The sequence below is a fragment of the Pempheris klunzingeri genome, chromosome 2, assembly GCF_042242105.1.
Source record: "Pempheris klunzingeri isolate RE-2024b chromosome 2, fPemKlu1.hap1, whole genome shotgun sequence".
NCBI classification, from domain to species: domain Eukaryota; kingdom Metazoa; phylum Chordata; class Actinopteri; order Acropomatiformes; family Pempheridae; genus Pempheris; species Pempheris klunzingeri.
The window spans coordinates 11,421,424-11,444,861 of record NC_092013.1 but is presented as its reverse complement, the minus strand read 5'-3'; the positions used below and the strand labels follow the sequence as shown (position 1 = coordinate 11,444,861).

At 41.4% G+C, this 23,438-nt stretch overlaps 2 protein-coding genes across 3 annotated transcripts; both read left to right on the top strand.

The window, feature by feature from the left end:
- The first annotated feature begins 491 nt into the window (after positions 1-491).
- Positions 492-12,057, top strand: LOC139208691 (protein polybromo-1-like). Of its 2 annotated transcripts, XM_070838423.1 has the most exons (29): positions 492-632; positions 763-860; positions 992-1,139; positions 1,257-1,406; positions 2,038-2,154; positions 2,240-2,308; positions 2,403-2,501; positions 2,589-2,674; positions 2,773-2,858; positions 2,948-3,164; positions 3,799-3,940; positions 4,036-4,130; positions 4,231-4,510; positions 4,678-4,783; positions 4,868-5,507; positions 5,615-5,826; positions 5,931-6,116; positions 6,265-6,422; positions 6,537-6,788; positions 6,891-7,036; positions 7,527-7,684; positions 7,785-7,968; positions 8,214-8,415; positions 8,524-8,725; positions 8,816-8,968; positions 9,492-9,650; positions 10,061-10,113; positions 11,386-11,599; positions 11,737-12,057. In XM_070838423.1, the coding sequence occupies exons 1-29, from the start codon at positions 492-494 to the stop codon at positions 11,898-11,900; spliced, it is 4,917 nt and encodes a 1,638-aa protein (XP_070694524.1). In that variant the 3' UTR covers positions 11,901-12,057. The 2 variants fall into 2 exon arrangements, with proteins under 2 accessions (XP_070694524.1, XP_070694532.1); XM_070838431.1 differs by lacking the exon at positions 9,492-9,650 and having other exon boundaries at positions 8,816-8,884.
- Positions 12,058-12,378: 321 nt separating this feature from the next.
- On the top strand, positions 12,379-23,277 carry cse1l (CSE1 chromosome segregation 1-like (yeast)). The gene is given in 26 exon segments (XM_070848232.1): positions 12,379-12,446; positions 12,448-12,500; positions 13,327-13,419; positions 13,583-13,725; positions 13,889-13,990; positions 14,090-14,235; positions 14,341-14,431; positions 14,621-14,728; positions 16,167-16,259; positions 16,364-16,531; positions 16,622-16,751; positions 16,877-16,942; positions 17,155-17,357; positions 17,463-17,547; positions 17,749-17,810; positions 17,901-18,037; positions 18,521-18,624; positions 18,759-18,856; positions 18,955-19,105; positions 19,212-19,420; positions 20,315-20,412; positions 20,530-20,615; positions 20,792-20,873; positions 21,485-21,631; positions 22,255-22,486; positions 22,626-23,277. Coding segments are annotated over 26 exon segments (3,045 nt in total). The 3' UTR covers positions 22,716-23,277.
- The last annotated feature ends 161 nt before the right edge of the window (positions 23,278-23,438 follow it).

Below are 23,438 nucleotides of genomic sequence, written 5' to 3'. Positions count from 1 at the left end.
TTACATGTCGCGCCTTCAATGTTCATCCATTTTGACTGCATGGGAAGCCAAAGCAGAACCAGAGCCAGAACCAGAATACATTAAATATATGTTGTACTTAAGTACAGTGTTCAAGACAACAACTACATATCATGATTCACATTATTAAAACAAGATTCCACCCCACATCACCTATTGTAAACCACTGGAACAATTGGTCTAAATATTGATTGAATTTTGCCCATCTGGATGTACTGTCGCCCAGCGTCTGACATCTGCGAACTGTTGTGCTTGTTATAAAATGTAGCTCTGTAGTCATGTTTTACAGTAGAATTAGTTTTAATTTACAGTCAGGAAACATTAAGGAATGGCACTTCACCCATGTGACTATTTAGATACTTAATTGCATAACTTAATTTAACATTACTTTACAGTATTTAATTTTTTAGCTCTAATGTAACATATTCTCCACGTAGTGATGCTGTGGTGCTTCTTTCCCTCAGGGGTTCGTCATGGCCTTGAAAAGGAGAAGGGCAACATCCCCCTCTAGCAGTGTGAGTGGAGGAGATTTTGACGATAGCCAGACTTCATCGTTAGTGTCTTCAATTGGGAGAAAGAGGAGAAGGACCTCAAACATTCCAACTGTGGATCCTGTAATTTTACAAACTTCAGTTACTGTTTTTCTTCTAACATACCGTCAGAATTGTACCAGCACACAGATTAAGCAGTCGACATGGGAGAGCATGTAAGGATATATTTCAGTGTTTGATCCCTGCCTTGCAGATTGCTGTGTGCCATGAACTGTATAACACAATCAGAGACTACAAAGACGACCAGGGCAGGATGTTGTGTGAGCTGTTCATCAGAGCCCCCAAACGAAGGTGAGGGACAGCATGAGCGGTTATTAGATATGTGCATATGATTGTAACCTGAAATTGCTATAACATCAGTCAAGTAATTTAGCATAAACACTGGATGACGCAGGAAATTGATAAGACCCCATTTCTTACAGGAATCAACCGGACTATTACCATGTGGTGTCTCAGCCTATTGACATGATGAAGATCCAGCAGAAACTAAAGATGGAGGAGTATGATGATGTTGAACAGCTCACCAGTGACTTTCAACTGCTATTCAACAACGCAAAGACATATTACAAGGTAAAGGAATAAAGGCATAAAGGTAAAGGTTGGGTAGATGTCTGTGGGCAGAAATGATATCTCTGCCTGACTCAGGCTCTGCACCTACATGAGTATTTATTGCTTGTGTCCGTCCAGTCCGACAGTCCTGAGTACAGGGCAGCCTGTAAACTGTGGGACCTTTACCTGCGAACCAAGAATGAATTTGTTCAGCGAGGGGAATATGATGAGGATGATGAAGATGTGTACGATGTACAAGACAACCCCGGAGGCTCCACTGAGGACGAGGTACCACAGATGACTTTTTATTCAGTAGATACTGCCGATAATATTCAAGTTTAGGGCACAATCCATGTTACTAATCTGTTGAAGCAGTTCACACCTTAATACCCAATATGTCTACTATGATGGTATTTTGAAACTTTATCCTTACAGCACAATTTTGAGCATGTTGCTGCATTCATTTGCATAGTAATGGGTAAATAATTTACTTATTCAAAGTGTGAGCTTTTTGCATTCTGCAGACTTACCATGTCATTGGTAGCTCTTGTGGCAGCTCATATATTGATATTTCTATGTTAACAACGTTCTCTTACAAATACATGACATTTAATGCCTTAATGAGCTGCATTGCTTATTGTATTCTGTTTTATTCAACTTATTGATTTTAAGAGGACATTATGCATCTCAGGTGCCTCTTGTTAAAAGAAATCTTCCTAATATAACCAATATACAATAGGAATTGATTTAGATTTGTCATAAGGTAGTTAATTTTCTTTGCTGTCGACTATATATATATATATATATATATATATATATATATATACATATACACACACACACACACAGAATGCTGTAAATGACTGAGGGTGATGTAGTATTTCCTCACCTAAACTGTGTGACCACATGTGTATGACAGAGTGCACCTACCTGCCTGAAAGAGGTCCTTGAGCAGCTTCTTGATGCCGTGGTGTCTTACACTGAGCCCACCGGCCGGCTGGTCAGTGAGCTGTTCCAGAAGCTTCCATCCAAAATGGTACGAGGACCTTCAGTATGACTTAAAGGATTATCAGTAAAACGAGTGACTTGGCTCTGATGTGTAGTTTGCCTTTTTCATTTAGCAATACCCAGATTATTACGCCATCATCAAGGAACCAATAGATCTAAAAATCATCGCCCAAAAGATCCAGGTATACTGTTATGCCGCCTGTATTAAATATGTGTTTTTTAAATTATTTACTGCATTTCGTTGATGAAATGTCCAATAAGTGTATTTGCTTTTAGTTGGGCCACTACAGGAGTGTCAGTGCCATGGCTAAAGATATAGATTTGCTGGTGAAGAATGCCAAAACTTACAATGAGCCTGGATCACAAGTCTTTAAGGTGGGTGGGTCACTGAGAATATGATACATGCTGGAAGTCATTGGCAGTATTTAACATAGACACTTATGACCCACTCGTGTGCTCCAGGATGCAAACACCATCAAAAAGATTTTTGCACAGAAGAAGTCTGAGATGGAACATGGAGAACCAATCAAGTCCAGCATTCGCATCAGGTAAATAGGAGACAATACTCAGAATAATGTGGACTTAAGTCACTTTAACTATTGATTTTTATCGTCGTCCTTCCTCTTGTTCTGTCTGTCCCTGTCAGAAACAGAAGGTCAGCGCAGGGAGACCGCCTCTCCGCTATCACCATGGCTCTTCAGTACGAAAGCGATGAGGAGGGCATTCTCTCTGGTACAGACGGACGTGTGCAACCACCGCACCAATGAAGACAATGAATAGTTGTGTGTCATTATATATTCATCTCCTCCCGTATTTCTCAGGCTCTGTCCACTATGATGAGGGAGAATCCGAGGCAGAGAGTATGACCTCTAACATGGACATGAGCAATCCCATCTTCCAGCTGTATGAGGCCGTGCGAGGTGCCAGGAACAGCCAGGGCCAGCTGATCTCTGAGCCTTTCCTGCAGCTGCCCAACAGGAAGGACTACCCAGACTACTACCACCAGATCACTCAGCCCATCTGCCTCCTTCAGATCAAGTAATGCAGAACCAGCTCTGATCTCACTATGTGTCTGTTTTCATGTGTCCGTGTCCACAAAGGCCCAGATAAATTTAATACTCTCAGTGGTATCAACACCTGAATTCAAAACATGCAAAAAAAGCAAAAAAACATGATTTTCTTGTCATTATGTGATTTTCTTTTTGTATGTGAATATAATATCAATGGAGCCATATATATCAAGTGATTTTTATTCCTTTTTAAAATTTAAATTCTGTCTTTTTATCAACCAAGTACAAATGTCTCAATAGGTGCTGTGAATTTAGAATCAGAAAAAAATCTAATATGTCTAAGATCAAGTAGTTTTTTCAACAAACTCTTTCCAGATTTTTAAATTATAATGGAAAAAAGATAATGGCACTAATAGATTTTAAATTTACCTTTTCATACAAAATGTATCAGAATTACAAACCTTACATGGGTGGAAGCCCATTCTACCTCTGCTTCATTTTTTCTAATTTGTTCATGTTTTCATCATTGGGTTGTTTTATTTTGTTTCACCAACATTCTCTCTTTTTTATTTTCTACCCCTACGGCATCACACACACTCACTGTACAGTACAGTATTTCTGTGCCCTCCTTCCCAAATGTGAGAGCCCGTAATTCCCCACAGGAACAAGATGAAGAGCAATGAATATGAGAGTGTTGAGCATATTGACTCTGATCTGATGCTAATGTTTGAGAATGCCAAGCGCTACAACGTTCCTCACTCGTCCATCTACAAGCGTGCTCTCAAACTCCAACACATTCAGCAGGTCAGTCCCAATGCACACTTGTCGTTGTTATATTTTTAAGAGGCATCAATCCATTTAACGTATATGCATATTCATATCTTCTGTCATCTGTCTAGATTAAGAGAAAAGAGCTTTTGCAGAGAGATGATGATGATGGAGACAGCATGCTCTCTTCTGCAACGTCTGACACCAGTAGCACAAAAAGAAAAAGGTTTGCACTTGGTCACATTTTACTTGCTTAACTCTATGTAGTTACCTGCCTTTCATGAGCACGGAAGTAGACTGACAGGTGACTTGCATTTCGTATCCAGTCACAAGAAGAATACAAAGAAAAACCGAATGAAGGCTCTCTTCGCTGCTGTGACCGAGGCGCGAGAAGCTGGCACTGGACGGAGACTGTGCGACCTGTTCATGGTCAAACCCTCGAAGAAGGATTATCCTGACTACTACAAGGTCATCCTAGAACCAATGGACCTCAGGACCATTGAGCACAACATCCGCTCAGACAAGTACATGACTGAAGATGCAATGGTGGAGGATATGAAGCTGATGTTTCGCAATGCTCGACACTACAATGAAGAAGGATCCCAGGTACGATCTGTTTGGTATTTGTGTCTACCTGTCATTCATGCATTTGAAGTATTCTAATTCCTGTTTCTTAGTGTTTCTGAGACCTCCCAAAATTAGAGGATTAGATTAGAGGAACTTGATCCAAGAGCCACAAGCTCCCCACGATGAACTTCTTTGTTGTGTTGCAGGTCTATAATGATGCCGACATCTTAGAGAAAATTATGAAAGACAGACGCAGGGATCTTGGGCCAGCGACAGATGATGATGACATGATGTCCCCAAAGTTGAAAATAAGTATGTCACAGCCAGATTTAGTTCATTTAGCTGGCAAATTGACAAAGATCATCAGTAACACACCGACACCTTATTTGATTACAGGAAAGAACAGCATTACTCTGAAGAAGTCCAAATATTTAACACCCTTACAGCAGAAGCTGAATGAGCTTTATGAGGCTGTCAAGAACTACACAGATAAGCGCGGCCGTCGCCTCAGCACAATCTTCCTGCGGCTGCCGTCTCGCGCCGAGCTGCCTGATTACTACATTGCCATTAAAAAGCCTGTGGACATGGAGAAGATCAAGAGTCACATGTTGGCAAATAAGTACCAGGATGTGGACGCATTGGTAGAGGACCTGGTGCTCATGTTCAACAACGCCTGCACTTACAACGAGCCTGAGTCTCTGATTTACCGCGACGCTCTCGTGCTGCACAGGGTGCTGCTGGAGACGAGGCGTGACCTGGAGGGTGGAGATGACGCCCACGTGCCTGATGTGCCCCGTCTCATCCAGGAGCTCATCCGGAGCCTCTTTGTCTCCGTGCTTGGTCATCAAGACGATGAGGGCCGTTGCTACAGTGATTCCCTCGCCGAGATTCCCGCCCAAGATCCAGCAAATCCCGAGAAGCCACGACTCAATTTTGAGATCATCAGGACTAATGTAGATCGCGGGCGCTATAAGAGGCTGGATGTGTTTCAGGATCACATGTTTGAAGTGCTGGAAAAAGCCAGACGACTGAATAGGTGAGGAAATTGACCAGTCTGTACAAAATCAAATCAGTTGACTAATAATTTTTTATACACTGATGTTGAAGAATTAATGTCTCTGTTACACCATGTGTTCATTGCAGGACTGATTCTGAGATCTTTGAAGACGCCGTGGAGCTGCAGCAGTTCTTCATCCGGATCAGAGACGAGCTGTGCAAGAACGGAGAGATCTTGATGTCTCCCGCTCTCAGCTATACCTCTAAACACCTGCATAGTGATGTAGAAAAGGAGAAGAAAGAGAAGCTTCCCAAGGAGTTTGAGGAGGACAAAATCAAGAGGGAAGAGGAAAAAAGGGGTATTCTGTTAAATATATAATAAAAGTCATTGTGCAAAGATGTCTTGTAATTCATTGCGTATGGCATTGTTTTACTTCAATTCCATTCAATTGTGAATTCACAGAAGCTGAGAAAAGAGAGGACTCTGTTGGAGGATCATGGCAGTCAAACCTGCAGCGCACATACAGTCAGGACTGCAGCTTCAAAGACAGTATGTACCACGTGGGAGACTATGTATATGTGGAGCCTGCAGAGCCAAACCTTCAGCCTCATATCATCTACATCGAGCGCCTTTGGCAAGACGACACTGGTCAGTGTCATTATTGCACTAATCAGACCATAATTAGTATTTCTTGTGAGAAAGCTGTGTTGATATTTTCTGATTCTTTGTTTCAGTAAGACATGATTTTATAGAAACCACTAATTCAGTCCGTTTTTTCCACCTCTGATAAATGCAGGTGAGAAGTGGTTGTATGGCTGCTGGTTCTACAGGCCAAATGAAACTTTTCATCTCGCCACAAGGAAGTTCTTGGAGAAGGAAGTTTTCAAGAGCGACTATTACAACAAAGCTCCTGTCAGCAAGATTCTGGGCAAATGTGTGGTCATGTTTGTAAAGGTAAATGCTTTGTTTCTCTTATACGTTTGTTAGGTACAGGTTTTGTTTCCGACCACTGGTTGTTTGAATGCATGTTGAGTGTTGACCAAATATCAATGGTGTCTGGGATTTAAGGAGTACTTCAAACTTCACCCAGAAGGCTTCAGAGCTGAGGATGTCTATGTCTGTGAGTCGCGCTACTCTGCCAAGTCCAAGTCCTTCAAGAAGATCAAGATGTGGACCATGCCCTTGAGCTCCGTTCGGTTTGTTCCCAGAGAGGTACCCCTACCTGTTGTCCGTGTGGCATCCATGTTTGCCCCCAAACAAGAGGAGAAACCACCAGAGATGGCTGATGAAAGTAAAATGGCAGATGGTATTGTAGACAAGGTAAATGGCTGTTGTTTTTTTCCATAAAAAAAAAAAAAAAAGAAAGAGCGCACATAAAGTAACACAGACTGCTGTCAATCTACTGACAATCTGTGTCTGCAGGAGAGGGAGGATGTTCCAATGGATATGACCAACGGGGAGCCAGGCTGTCAGTACTACGAGCAGCTCTGCTACAACAACTTGTGGCTGAAAGTGGGAGACTGTGTTTACATTGGTTCACATGGACTAGTGCGCCACCGAGTGGGCAGGTAGAGTAAATACTTGTGTACATCAACGTACAGCATTGTTTCCCAAGCTTTCAAGCTTTCCTGTATGTTCTAGATGTTTCACACCTAATTCAGATGAATTGGTCGTTATCAGGCTTCTGCAGAGCTTGACCATGATCATCTCAGGTATTGGAGCAGGGAAACATCTAAAAGTTGGCCTCCAGGACCAGGAATGGAAAACACTGCGTTACAGTTCATGGCGACAGTATACTGTATTTTAATTGTCATGTATGCTCAGTCTGACATTTAGTTTCAACTTTGCAAATGTGTTTTATTTACAGCTTTTTAATTAAAGGCAAAAATGCAAAGGGGCCTTGGTGCTTTTTTTTTTTCAACCGACCATGGGAGATACAGTATGCTGTCAATCATGCAAACAGGCTTGGCACAGTGGCATCATAGTTTGACTACAAATACTCAAAAGTCTGTTGATTTCCAATGTATCTAATGCAGCTTATTTAAATACATTGAACAGGATTGAGAAAATGTGGATGCGAGATGGAGCAGGCTATTTCTACGGTCCGATCTTCATCCATCCAGAGGAAACGGAGCACGAGCCCACTAAGATGTTCTACAAGAAGGAGGTGTTCCTTAGCAACCTCGAGGAGACTTGTCCCATGACCTGCATCATTGGTTTGAGCTGAATACCATTTGTTAAATGCTGCAGATTCCTCCATGTAAGTTGATAGAAGACATTTAATGCACTCAGTGAGTCAGTGTTCTCGTTTCACAGGGAAGTGTGTGGTGTCGTCCTTCAAAGACTACCTGTCATGTCGACCGACTGAAGTGCCTGAGGAGAACGTTCTGCTCTGTGAGAGCCGCTACATTGAGAGTGAGAAGCAGATGAAGAAGTTCAAGGGTCTTAAGCGTTTCTCACTCTCTGGGAAGGTGGTGGAAGATGAAATCTACTATTTTAGGTGAAAAACCTTCACATACTTTAAATGAACTGTAAATATTACTGTTATCAGTGGGAAAGGAAAGAAAAAATCTACAATCTACAAAATAAACATACCCATATCCTCCCATGTATGCTGCATTAAATCCTTGATTGCATTCCTTAGTGATCGTCTATTGAAAGAAGGACTTCAAGTATGGCAGCTGTGTTCATTTAGAAAAGGTGGATAAATTGTACAGTATATTTTTCTGGTTCTGTCTTATACAGGAAGCTCATAGTGCCCCAGAAGGAGCCATCCCCTCTGCTGGACAGAAAAATTGAAGAGCTGGAGGCTAAGTTTGCTGATATGACAGATGAGGAACTAGAAGATCTTGGGGATGATGATGGCGAGCTAGGGGACCAGTCTCTTCCCCAGATGCAATCTTCCATGTCTAGTGACGTAGATATCATGCCTTACACTCCCCCACAGGTCAGGGTGGAAGTGTTTGATCACAAATGTAAATTTCCTCTGCAAACTAACAAGCGATTATGTGGCTTGTAGCATTTTTGTGAATGCCTCTCCTGTGTTTGGATGCAGTCCACACCAAAATCCATTAAGGGCCTTTCAAAGAAGGAAGGCTCAAAGCGGAAGATCAACATGAGTGGTTACATCCTGTTTAGCAGTGAGATGCGAGCGGTCATCAAAGCCCAACACCCAGACTTCTCCTTTGGGGAGTTGAGCCGCCTCGTTGGCACAGAGTGGAGGAACCTGGAGAGTTCCAAGAAAGCAGAATATGAAGGTGAGCTAAATTTTTAAAAATATCCAGGTGCTTGTGTTTCAAAAATTGTAAACCATACCAAGTATCCACGCTATGATTGTCTTGTTGCAGAGCGAGCAGCTAAAGTGGCCGAGCAGCAGGAGCGCGACAGAGCTCATCATCAGACGTCCCCTAGAGCAGGTACCCCAGTAGGGGCACTGATGGGGGTGGTGCCTCCCCCAACCCCCATGGGGATGCTAAATCCCAGCATGACGCCTGTGTCAGGTAACCCCTCATAGATGCAGATGGATCCCCAGTGTACACTACATGGCTGGAATAAGAAGCTGAACTGCTAGATATAAACACATTTTCCCAGTCACGCCCATGTCACCCATGTTTGTGACGTTGCAGTGTTGTGATTTGATTTTGTGTTGCGTCTAACATCATTTTATAAGGCCAAACCTTGATTGTTGTACAGCGCTCTTTATTCTTCACCCCTCACATCATGGTAGTCCCCTCATGTCTGTATTTGAATGCAGAACATTAAATTGAAATGTTGCTGTACACCATTTAAGGGTCTGGACTTAAAAATGAACTAGTGCTTAACAGTAGTGCATGTGCAACAATTGGTTTTCATTGCGCATTGTGGCCTTTATTTCCATTCATGTGCCTCCTCATGATCTGGTGATTAAATGAAAGCATACTGAATGTTTTAACATATTTCTGCATGCTTGGTAGTGATGTAGGCGATGCATGTTTGACTGATGCATGTTGCTGTCTTGTGTTACTACTGTTCCTCCCTAACAAGGTATGATGGGTGCATATAGGTCAGCTATGATGCCCCCACTGGGCCACTTTGAGGGCATGGTTAGTATGACTGGCATACCACCACATCACATTGGGGTGCCTGTGTTTCCCCAACATCTCCTGCCCGTTATGCCTGGGTTTCCTGGAATGCCATACTTTGGTAAGAGTGCTGTCATAGCCACCCCACCTGCCATGCAGTTGCTTCCTGTCTACCAATCTGACTTGCTGGAGGGGCTACCTGTACCAATAGGCTGAAGTCCTTGAGTCCATGACCAGTTAGTTGAGAGCATATAGCCTCAACTGGGGCCTGTTTTTTTTGTCCTGCTCATTAACAGTAGGCTTGTTGGTAATATGTCATTGGGAGGAATTCTGTGTCTCCAATGAGCGAAAAAGTAAACCTCATGACTTCTTCTCAGAATTGGCATTCCCAAGTGTTCTAATGAAGATTAAATGGCATTGGTTAACTTCAGTATTGGACTTTGATTAGATTATTTGTATTATAACCAGTATCAAGTGGAGTGCTGCATGTTCAGATAGTGATTTAATGTTGAATATCATTGAATACCACAGGTGTCACCGGCATGGGAGGTGGACCTGGAGCAGGAAACATTCATGGATCTCAGGTAATCTATAAGACGGTGAAAGACATTACTGCAAACCATATATAAGATCACAGTTTAGATATGTGTCGCTGCCTTGATGCAGATTTATGTCTTCAGAGAAGAATATGAGACTGCAGATTGACATAAAGAAATCCATTAGGTTCATATGAAGCTTTTCTCAGACTTTTTCAAATGAGAGTGAAAGTCTTTTTCTAGTTTTATCATATTTTGAATATTTGGCATAGATGTAAGGGTGGGGCAGGCCCACTGATGGAAGGGGTCACTGAATAACAATAATAAAATAATAATATAGTAAGAAAATTTGTTCATAAACACAGTATAGAAATTGGATCACTAGTTTAAAGTTTACAGTGCAGAACTTATGCTACTTTTGACAAACCCTGACCAAATACTACTACTGCTGTTATTACTACCACCATTACAAATGTTAATAAATGTAAAGTCATGGAGAGCACAGGCAGCACTTTGACCACTGGCACTGAAGCAGAGTCGGGCACCATTCAGTAGCGACCAAACAAGCTGGATGAGGCTAAATCAGCAGCAGTTTTATTGTTGTATGTTGTATTTACATCTCATATTGTGGCGTACACAATATTAACATCAAATCATATAATAGTAACACTCAGTGGTGAGTTCATGATATTTTTCTCATAATATCTGTGTCCAGTTTCTCCAGATATCATGGATGCGTTGTGTCTGCTGGTCACAGGGGCTGCAGGTGCTGCAGTCAGCAGCAGTCAAAGCTGAACAGAGTAGGCAGAATATCTAAGAGTCTCTGTCCATCTATACATGCATGCCTGTCCTTTGATTTTCTCGACTAAGGTTCATTCGACTTCACACTTGGCAGGTGTGTTACTGAGGACACAAAGAAGTGCAGTGTCACATGCGAGCTCTTGAGATCTATGGGATATTTATTTGTAGTGCCTTAGTAGTACACACTCTGTCGTGTTTTAAGAGGGGACCCCTATTAACATCACCGAACGGCATGCTGGGTACAGCTTGCTCTCCATCACTTAACTTATGGAATGGACGGGTGGCTGGTGTACTGCTCAGGACCCGTTGAATGTGAAGTTGTTAGGATGAGCAGTTCTCTTTGGATGCCAAGCAACCGGACCGCTTTGAAGATGCATGTTTATATTAAGCTGTAAAACTAGCAATGAAAAATAAGATGTAAAATAAATAAAATACCAAAATATTGATTAAGATGTAATGCTGTGAGTTCCAATCTGAATCGGGGAAATACTAATGGAGCTCTTGTAATATTTTCATTAGATGGGTTTGATGGGCCCAGGGCAGCAGGCTCCACCGCCATACCCAGGACAAGGCCAGATTGGACAGCCTGCGATCCATCAGCCCTCCACCCCGCTGTTTGTGTCCCCACCTGCCAAGTCTCAGCGGCTGCTCCACTCTGAGGCGTACCTCAGATACATCGAGGGTCTCACTGCAGAGTCCTCTACCATTAGCAAATGGGACCAAGCTCTCTCAGGTTAATTCTGGTTTTTAATTGCCAGTGATTAAGTCCACATAAAACGACAACCACCACACTGATCCTAATAGGTCATCAACAAATGTATGTAAAATGTTGAAGTCTTCAGACGTGTAATGTCAATTGTGCACTTTCAGTTCAAAAACAAGATGTGCGCCTGACAAAAGAGCAAGAGAGCAGACTTCCATCCCACTGGCTGAAGAGTAAGGGAGCCCACAAGACAATGGCAGACGCACTGTGGCGACTCCGTGACCTGATGCTGCGAGACACCCTTAACGTCCGTCAGACGCACAACCTGTAGCATGCTCGTACCCTGAGCCTCTGTCCCCTCTGTACCTGTGAGACAGGGAGGGGGATTAAGCTCACTAAAAGTGTTCATTTTTGTGTTGTCATTTAAAAAAATGTGCTCTCTGTGTTGAAGCTGTTTTTTTTGTTTTACATTTCAGATCTACTATTCTAAGTGCATTATTGTTAATGAATGTCATTCTGTGTTGTGAATGCCTTCATGCTTTCACAATTAAAATGTGAAGAGCTTAGTTTGGCTGTATTCATTTACTCAGTATCTATCTATCTATCTATCTATCTATCTATCTATCTATCTATCTATCTATCTATCTATCTATCTATCTATCTATCTATCTATCTATCTATCTATCTATCTATCTATCTAATTAATAGCCTTTTAACTAGAATATTGAATGATTGTTTAATGTTATTTGCTGCACTTCATGGGGACCAAGGAAGGGGCGTGTCTTACAGCTTTCGTCTGTCATGTACGCATGCGCAATGTAGTGACCGCGCAGTTCCTTTCGCTCCAGACGTTTGAAAGCTGGCAAAGCGAGCACGTCTGAACGGTCTGTGGTGCCTCCCCATCCCATACTGACTGAAAATTATTGTGACGGTAAGACGTCCCCATGCTTTAACAGCTACTGTATGCAGTCATTTGGAATACTAGCTTGTAAATTGGATCATAGTCTGATATCTTCCGAGTGAACACGTGATGTTCGGAGAATGGCTAACTTTATGGTTAGCTCAAAACACATTAGCAAGCTAGCGCTAACATTAGCAGGCTGGCTTGGAGGGGAACCGGCTGCCGGATCGGTCTATTCACTGGAGCCGGGACATCGCTCTCCATTCCGCTTCAGATTATAGTGCACATAATGTTGTTAGTCCGGGACAGAGCAGCATAGGATAACTTGTGTTTAGATTAAATTTAGATCGAGCTCATGCGGAATCCCGACCGCCATGTGCTTATAACGTTACATGAACTTGCCGAAGACTAGACAACATTTACACTGCTAGCTTAGACAGTAGAGTGCATAAACCGATCTGGAGTCAGCGGGGCTAATGCCAGATTGAGTCCATGTAGCCAGTCTAGCTAGGTTAGCTGCTAGCAAGCTAACATCAACGGCAGCCTGAATGCATGAATGACAGACTAGCAGAGGAGCTGTGAACTGCAGGAGCTGTGTCAAGAATCGTGTTGACTCAATAGTTATAGCAGTGAAACTTTAAGACTGTTTAATCAAAACACGGAGTATCTCAACAGCTAAACTTGGCGCACATTAGATAACTTTCAAATATCGAGATCTAACGGGAACCGATACACGTTTAAATCACACATGGCTAACATTTGTGTTCAGGATTACTCAGCAAAAGTCAAATTGCTGTCAGATACTGATTTCTTTCTTTCTTTCTTTGACTCACTCACTGGTTTTGACGTCCTTTAGTAACGAGCATGGAACTGAATGATGCTAACCTACAAACCCTCACCGAGTTCCTCAGGAAAACTCTGGACCCAGACCCTACAGTCAGACGTCCAGGTGAAACAATATAGCATTATGGTATAGTATTAACCTGCAATTCTTGATACATTTTCTTAAGAATATTGTTCTCACTGATCTCTTCACAGTAAGTCGTCCACTTGACCGTGTAATCTCTGTGCTGCAACACCCATTTTCTATTTGTCTTTTTTTCTTTCTTTAGCTGAGAAGTTTCTTGAATCTGTGGAGGGAAACCAGAACTACCCCTTATTACTACTCACTTTGTTGGAGAAGTCTCAAGACAACGTGATTCGTGTCTGTGCTGCTGTTACATTCAAGAACTACATCAAAAGAAACTGGCGCATTGTGAGTTTTGCTAAGTGACGTCAAGTTCACATGTTGTTACTGTATGGGACAAACTGTAAAGTAAAATACAGTAACTGCAAACAGAACCTTTGTTGAACTATGTATGTGTACATGTATTGTTGTCTTGTTGATCATCCTACTTTTGTGATGTGTTTTCCCAAAGGTTGAAGATGAACCAAACAAAGTCTCTGATCCAGACCGAACAGCCATCAAAGCAAACATAGTAAATTTGATGCTCAGCAGCCCAGAACAGATTCAAAAACAGGTACATCCTCACATATCATAGTGCCTTATTAAAGGGCCTGGTTTTAAGGTGTGAAAGAAGATGCTCATCCAACCCTTTTTATTATACACATTTCCACAGTTGAGCGATGGCATCAGTATCATAGGAAGGGAAGATTTCCCCCAAAAATGGCCTGACCTGCTAACAGAGATGGTGACCCGCTTCAGAAGTGGAGACTTCCACATCATCAATGGAGTGCTTCGTACTGCACATTCCCTCTTCAAGAGGTAGAGCTCACTACTTAATGTTTTTGAATGTTTGTTTTATGGTTAACTTCGCACAGTAATTGTCATATCTTTTCTGCCATCCCCCCCTCCCTTATTTGTTTCAAGGTACCGCCATGAGTTCAAGTCAAATGAGCTTTGGTCAGAGATCAAACTAGTACTGGACACATTTGCTCTACCTCTGACAGAGCTGTTCAAGGTTTGTAATGACTTCTGAGTTCTGTTATCACAAACAATTACAAGTAAACCAGTTGGTATATCTATAACACTATAATCTATATCCATCTACAGCACATTTTAAAATGTTTGACATAGTGATGATGATTTACCAATAAGAAGTATTTATAGTTGAGTCTTCTATATTTTTGTCTTCTTTCTGTTGCTATAGGCCACTATTGAGTTGTGTCAGACTCATGCTACAGACGTCAATGCCTTGAAGGTCCTCTTCTCTTCCCTCACACTCATCTCCAAGCTGTTCTACAGTCTTAACTTCCAGGTCAGTTCAGTTTGCTTTGTACTTCAAGGCTTTGCAGTTTTAGACGGTATCAATGTATTTTTCTTTAGCTAAGGTAATCTTTTTTTTTCTCATTCAGACCTCTTTGTGTGAGGTTTACCCTTAATACATTTTGTTGGCATTTACTGCTGTGGACATCCTTGAAATTTCACCCAAGATCACTGTTGATCATAAAGGACTAATAGCGTTGCTCACTAATCTGCCACCAGTGGGTTTTTATGGCTGTTGTAAAGACTTAAAGGGATAGTTTGGATTTTTTTCAAGTGGGGTAGAAAGAGGTAATTTTCTATAGTCAGTATTTTACCTACAGTAGATGGCGGTCAGCACGCCCCCATTTTGGAGGAGGAGGCACAGACACTAAGCAATGTACTTCTGAGGTTGGGTTCAGCAGAAAAATGTAATTTTGCAAAAAAAAAAAAAAAGATCTCAATCGGTGAGTGTGTACGCTGTGTTTAGGATATTTTTACTGCTTTACAAATACCATAATTTTACCTCGCAGAATGCAGGAGTTTGCTGTGCTGCCACGATCATAGATCGTGCATAGATCAATGGACTGACACGTTAGTTTGGAACCGAACATAACATGTAAAACACTAAAGTCACGCAATAACACAATTAAACTAACCAATAAAGACGATAGAAAAGCAACTCCCATGTTCTGGTGGATAAAATTACTGTTTTTGTCAATGGAGTCTGGTGGCTTGAAGAGAGAGAGAAGCTACAGTTCCATCGGAATATGACAGCAATGTAAAACAGTGAAAATTTTGCTTACACTTAAACTCATGTTGTGTGTGTGTGGATTTTTTTTTCCTGCTTACCCTGTTCACAGTAGTCCAGTAATGTTTGCCGTCTGTACTGGACTTATGTGTGTGCTCCTCCTAACTGGGGTCATGCAGATCATCATCTACTGTAGTATATACCAGCTATGGATAAGTCTCTAATAAAAACCTTAATGAAACAGCAGTTTTATAAAGGTATATTAGCTGGTTGCATACAGTTTGTGTACAGCTTGTAACAACTGTTGTGTAAAGTATGTTGTATTGATGACATTTAAACTACCTTAACGGTCGTATTTAGCTTTGATTATTGACCAGGTTTCATATCTTTAACATGCATGTAGCTGAACACTAGTAGTGTTTAGTTTTTTGGCTCTCCTTTGATGTAAAAGTTGTCATCAACTATTTCCATCTGGCACATTAGATGCTACAGATGTTTCAGCAGGGAATCACAGGCTTCTCAAAAGCTGAACTTAAAATGTTTTCTTTTGTTTATCTTAAAATAAATTATAATACATTTATAATAATTAGTCGGTAACACTGAAATACATAATGGATTTTCACCGTGTAGAGGTCAAGTCAGCTTCTGTTTTAGACATTTATGCACGCTTTCATCACTTTCATTGTACTCTATTGTTACACAGGACCTTCCAGAATTTTTTGAGGACAACATGGAAACTTGGATGAACAATTTCCACGGCCTACTGACGTTGGATAATAAACTTTTACAAACAGATGTGAGTTTTTAATTTTTTTGTATTTGGTACATTTCCCACAGTGCTGTGCTATAAAGTGTTTTTTTTTAAACATTTGTGTATTTGTGCCTCTTATGGCTCTGTAGGATGAGGAGGAAGCAGGTCTCCTGGAGCTGCTGAAGTCGCAGATATGTGACAACGCTGCTCTTTACGCTCAGAAATACGATGAAGAATTCCAGCCATATCTGCCCCGCTTTGTCACTGCTATCTGGAACCTTTTAGTTTCCACTGGCCAGGAAGTCAAATATGATCTGGTGAGACCCCCCCCCCCCTTACTGTACTTCTGTGTCTTTTTTTTGAAGTTCACTTTCCCTGTCTAACAATACACATTGTCTTTGTTACAGCTGGTAAGCAATGCTATCCAGTTCTTGGCATCAGTCTGTGAAAGGCCACACTACAAGCATCTATTTGAGGACCAGAATACACTCACTAGCATTTGTGAGAAGGTCATTGTGCCCAACATGGAGTTCAGAAGTAAGTAAATACTTTGTTCTCTGAGAAATGTTAACAGTTTGGCTGCTTCAGAGCTCTGCTTGCTTGGACACAAACATGTTACTTACTGTGTGATACTGACCAGACTGTCTGTAATACTCAATTAGGTGCAGATGAGGAGGCCTTTGAAGATAATGCTGAGGAATACATTCGGAGGGACCTTGAAGGATCTGGTAAAGATTTAGATTATTCAGAAAATCTAGCAACTCACTTGCCCGACCAGTGAAGTGGTTAAAAATGCTTAAAAATAACATGTTTGTTTTTTTCACATAATGCCCCATTTATGACTTTAATGAGTTGGTTAGTTGGAACACTTGCATCCAAAGTTTCAGTTTCCATTGATGACCATTTCCCCATTGTTGACCTTTTTCCCACCCTTCCTCAGACATTGACACTCGTCGTAGGGCGGCATGTGACTTGGTGAGAGGGTTGTGTAAGTTTTTCGAGGGCCCTGTCACGGCCATCTTCTCTGGCTACGTGAACTCAATGCTGGGAGAGTACGCCAAGAATCCAGGGGAGAACTGGAAACACAAAGATGCTGCCATCTATTTGGTCACATCACTCGCGTCTAAAGCACAGACACAGAAGGTATTGCTGACTTTCATTGTCAGAGGATCGTTATTATTCATATTATTGAATACATGACTGCTAATACAGTGAACATTTTATAAACTCTGTCTTGTTTTTCATCAGCATGGAATAACGCAAGCCAATGAGTTGGTGAATCTGAATGAATTCTTCGTGAACCACATTCTCTCAGACTTAAAATCCCCCAATGGTAAGAATAACGCCACAACTCTCGTCATGCTGTAGCTGATCAGTTGATGGTAACGCCAGCAATGTGTAACACTAACTATATTGTCCAACCGAGCAGTTGTTCTGCAGCTCGCAACAGGATCAGCAAACTGCCGTCACTCGAATGTCGAAATGTATTTGTATATACACACTAATTAGAGCAAAGCTCTCGCTGTCATTGTAGTTAATGAGTTCCCAGTGCTGAAGGCAGATGCTATCAAATACGTCATGATCTTCAGAAGCCAGGTGTGAACGCTTTACATTTTTCACAACTTGTTTAATTTCAAATGGCAAAATGAATGCAATACAGATGGCTTCTTTGTGCTTTTCCCACAGCTTCCCAAGGAGCAGCTGCTGCAGGCTGTTCCTTTACTGATAAGTCACCTGCAGGCAGAGAGCACAGTGGAGCACACTTATGCTGCACATGCTTTAGAGAGGCTGTTCACCATGAGAGGCCCCAGCAACACCACACTGTAAGTATGGAGCAGCACAGTAAAAGACACCGATATTTGAATTCAGCAGAACTAAGGCTAACTCGTTTCTGAGTATTGCACACACACTATTTCCAAATGCATAATAAGTGAGCATTAATTGTACAGTATATTATTGGAATATGTAGATAAGGTAAAATAGATTTGGACTGTACATTGAACAATATGTATGCTTTTTTAATACTTAAATAAATATTTGGTGGTAAAGCGAATAATTACTAATATACTATGTAATATTTAGTAGTATCTGTGAGTAATTACCCAACCCAAACATTAGGAAGATTTGGAGAAAAAGTAAATGAACAGGCTGTGATCAGTGGTCATCTACATTCGCACACTGTTTTTTTTTATGGACAACTAAGATGAAACAAGATAAAGTGAGGAAGGTTTGCTCGGATTTCTGCATCCATCAGTATAGCTGCTAACCAGTTATTTTTAGTCAATCATCCTCTGTGTGGTTTTCAGTATCACTCCTGCAGAGATGGCACCTTTTACTGAACAGCTGCTCAACAACTTGTTCAAGGCGCTGGCTCTTCCCGGTTCTGCAGAAAACGAATACATCATGAAAGGTAAAACTGACTTTCCTGTGTCATTAAAAGCTCCTCATTTATGTTCCCCAGCCAGTGTCAGACCAACTCCAAAGTTATTTTAAGTAGCCTCATCATGTCTTTGTTTCCTGTCTTTCTTTTTTTAATTTTTAAAGCCATCATGCGCAGCTTCTCCCTGCTGCAGGAGGCCATTGTTCCCTACATTCCCACTCTGATTGGTCAGCTCACTCATAAGCTCCTCTTAGTCAGCAAGGTAACACATCCTTTGTTACTAGTTATAGTTACAGATTCATCAAGATGTGGGTTTGTTGACATGTGTCAACTATTCCAAAATCTTTCACCCATTTTCAGAATCCCAGCAAGCCTCATTTCAACCACTACCTGTTTGAGTCGCTGTGCCTTTCTGTGCGGATCACCTGCAAGGCCAACCCTGCCACCGTCGGCAGCTTTGAGGAAGCACTCTTCCCGGTCTTCACTGAGATACTACAGAACGATGTCCAGGGTCTGTCAACTACTTGTCTTATTTATATATTTACATGTAGATGAGATGCTGATAAACACAACTTGTGGGGCAACTCCACTCACACTGCTTTTGTCCTCTGTTGCAGAGTTTCTTCCATACGTGTTCCAGGTGATGTCTCTCCTCCTAGAGATCCACTCCAGCTCGATTCCTTCCTCCTACATGGCTTTATTCCCCCACCTGCTGCAGCCTGTGCTATGGGAACGGACTGGAAACATCCCCCCTCTGGTGCGCCTGCTTCAGGCTTACCTGGAGAAGGGAGGTGCCACTATTGCCGCCTCTGCAGCAGATAAAATAGTAAGTGATGGCAGAGTTGTGCACAGCAGAGAAAATGTCTGTAGTTTAGAACAGTGATTTATTTATTTATTTTTAATCTCTAATTGTTTTATTCTTGTCCAGTTTTTTTTTTTTTTTTAAACCTGGGCCCTATTTTTTTTTAATATAAATTGGTGTCTAAATGATTGAAAGGTACAAAAACATTTGGAATTGGTTCAGAATATTGTCTCAGCTGGTAGCCGAGAAGAGGTGGTGACCGAAGTACCTCGGCTGTCAAATAATTCTTTGGGGCAATTGGTCCAGATCAAAGTATGTCAACTAAAAGTGCTTCTTTTTGCTACTGACGGGCTCAGATTTTTATTTGAAGCGTCCGACAGTATTTCAGAAAGGATCCCTACAAAAACAGACCTGTAAGATCCTGTTTGTTTAACCAAAAACTGGTATTATATTGCTCAGTTCAAAGCCGCCAGACTCCACTGACAAAAACGTATTTTTGAGTTTTACACAGTAGTTGCTGGACAGTTAATTTCTTTGCATTAATGGCTCGTTCTGGTTAAACAAAAAGGATCTTGCATGTCTGTAGGGATCCTTTTTGTAATGGTGTCACAGACCTGGAGTATCAGTGGCAAAAACGAACACTTTTATTGGATGTACTTTGCTATTTGACGCAATTGCCCAGAAGGACTACCTAACAGCCAGTGTAGTTTGCTCTCTGCCCATTCGAGGCTGCCTGGTGGAGGCGTTCTACTCGACCAACTCCAAAAGTATTTGTAACTAGCAGTCATTTCAAACCCAAAATACATAAAAATATGGCCCAGGTTTACAACAGTCACCCTTTTAACATTTATAGAATGAATGATTTATTCATTGTTTGACCTCTGTATATTGACACTTCTTGTCATCTGCCCCTCTCAGCCTGGCTTGCTTGGAGTTTTCCAAAAGCTTATTGCCTCTAAGGCCAATGACCACCAAGGTTTTTACCTTCTCAACAGCATCATAGAGCACATGCCCCCGTAAGTTGATCATAGTTGAGCTCTCAGTGGATCATCTATAAAAATGTAGAATATGGTGAAGTTGGTTGGTTTAGGTCATGACGTGTGTTGTTGACTATTTTTTTTGTTCTTTGCCAGAGAATCTATCACTCAGTACAGGAAGCAGATCTTCATTTTGCTCTTCCAGAGGCTACAAAGCTCCAAGACCACCAAGTTCATCAAGAGTTAGTACCATCAGCTCATTACCATCAAACATTGTCAGACACTGATCACTTTTCTATTTAACTTAGAAAATTGACATAAGCCAGTGTAGTGTAAATCATCACCAGTTCTATTATTTACTACTAATGCTGTCTTTTTAGCTGTTGGAGCTTTTACTTTATTTCTGTCGTTCTCACAGGTTTCTTGGTGTTCATCAACTTGTATTGTGTGAAATACGGAGCTATTGCACTTCAGGAGATTTTTGACAGCATCCAGCCAAAGTAAGTGAGTTTTCTTTGTAAACCCCAAGATGTTGACAGAAAGTGCACTGATGTCTGACTGCAGTTCTTTGGTGGGTTCATCCATCAGTGTAGCGATACGGCAGTGGGAACATGACAAGGTTTATTGAGCCTAACGCCACGACAGATTCATAGGTTTGCTGTCCCTTTTGAATTTGATGGCCCACTGAAGCTGTTGAAAACCGTCTTACTTTGTGCGAAGAGGCACCATTCTCTACAAATAAGACATATTTTAAGGGAATACTCCAGCCAAACCTTTCATCATCAAACACCCGGCCGTTTTTAAGCTTGATGGGTGGTTTGTTGTGAAGAATGGAAGCTGCAGTCGGCTTCGAGTCGCAGCGGTCACAATGGAGGAAAGTCTAACCTGCATCTTTTTGTCCCATAACAATACTTTATCCCTCACCTCAAAGGGAAAATGGACACTGATTTGTAGATGAATTAGATGTTTGACAAATTTTTAATGTTCGTTTTAAACTAAATGTATGGAACTGACTACGCAACCAGTCTGAAGGTGACCAGTAATGAGAGAATGCAAATGGGTGCAGAAGACAAATGCACAGTATTAATCCTGTTTACTTTTTGCGTTGTAGGATGTTTGGTATGGTGTTGGAGAAAATAATTGTTCCAGAGGTTCAGAAGGTGTCTGGTGCAGTTGAGAAGAAGATCTGTGCTGTTGGCATCACGAAAATCCTTACTGAATGTCCTTCGATGATGGACACAGAGTACACCAAACTCTGGTAAGAAATCAGCCTGAAGGAAACACAACAATTGCATTTCTTTTTTTTCTTTCATGCAGTTACTTGGTTAGACAACAATCAAACTTTCTGATTGATGGATTTTAAATTGTAGTTTTTTGGTGGCGGGATTTTTTATTTTTTTTTTGCCGTTATTGGACAGTGAAGGCGAAGAAGCACTGAAGCGGTCATTGTCACAGTCATGCGGCAGGCGCTGTAATCATTCGACCACAAAGGCCCTCAGAATTTTTTTTTTTTCCCGTTTGGTTCATAAATGCCAGTGTAGTGAAACTTGGTAAACAAATAACCATAATTACCTCAAGCTATAGTTAGAATGTGTTAAACTGTAACACATACATATATTTTATATTTTCCCAGTTTAGTTTAGTAGAGACTTCTACATATACAGCAGTTAGATACTGAAATTGAGGAACCCTCCGATTAGGAGTAAAGTGTAAAACTTACACATGACTGGGTTTTATTCTTTGTGAATGCACTGAAACCAACAATTTACTAAACTAGGGTTTCAAACATTTTTTACATTGCAGACTTACTTCCATGCTTCAACGGGCTGGACGTGGTAGCGTGGTCGTGTCTGTAATGGCGTTTTCAATGTTTCTGTTCAGGATCCCTCTGCTCCAGGCGCTCATCGGTCTGTTTGAGCTGCCAGAAGACGACAGCATCCCAGATGATGAGCACTTCATCGACATTGAAGACACGCCGGGCTATCAGACGGCATTCTCACAGCTGGCCTTTGCCGGGAAGAAGGAGCACGACCCGATTGGAGACGCAGTGGGCAATCCCAAGCTCCTGCTGGCCCAGTCACTCTACAAGCTCTCTACTGCCTGTCCGGGACGGGTATGTTTAGACAAGCAGGAACTATTTAACACTTTATGCCAGAACTACTAGTCTTTGATTTTAATAGAAATGATGGTGTAGTTTAGTTTGAAAGCAAATCAGTGATTCTGTTCTCAATGTTTTTTGTTTTTTTTTGCAGGTTCCCTCAATGCTGAGCACCAGTCTGAATGCGGAGGCCCTCCAGTATCTGCAGGGGTACTTACAGGCAGCCACTGTGCAGCTGGTTTGAAACAGATGGCATTTACTTCATAAAGAGACCACAATACACTGCAGGAGTAGCCACGGTGACCTCAGGTCACACGACAGACCTGCTTCAGCTGAGCTTGAGTCTTTACAGATTTGGTTTGACTTGACAGTGTTTGACGGATTTGCCAGAGAAATTATGATTTTTGCCTGACTTTAGGGTGTGTTCTCTGATGGAAGTTTTTTAGGGGTTTTAATATACATGACCAAAAGTTGACTTAACTCAAATACTGTTTTGTGTTTGGGCCCTTCGTTTGCTGTGTGGCAAAGCTAACAAGGATTTGGATATCAAGTTCATATACAATTCGGTTTATTTCAGTAGCAGCAGCAGAGGTATATTTTGACAGAATTGTGGAACACTGAACATCTGAATCATACACGAGGAATTTCTTTAGCGCTTCTTTTCCATGTTTGATTTCCTTTTTACAGTTAATGGAGACTGTAGTCTGTGGCTCAAACATAATGTTTTAATATTTTTTTGTTGCATGTTTCCCGTAGATTTGTTTGTCTAGTCTTTGTTTCTGCACTGTTTGTTAATGTGAATAAAAAGAGGCACTTGTATAGATCTGTTTATCGTTAGTATTTTCTGTGAACCGCATTTTGATAAATTCATTGTAGCTTGTGAATCTAAACCAGCTCTTTGGCCTCCAGTGTAGATGTTAATCAAACACTTTATTTTTACATCAAAGGAAACGACTTTTCATAAAGC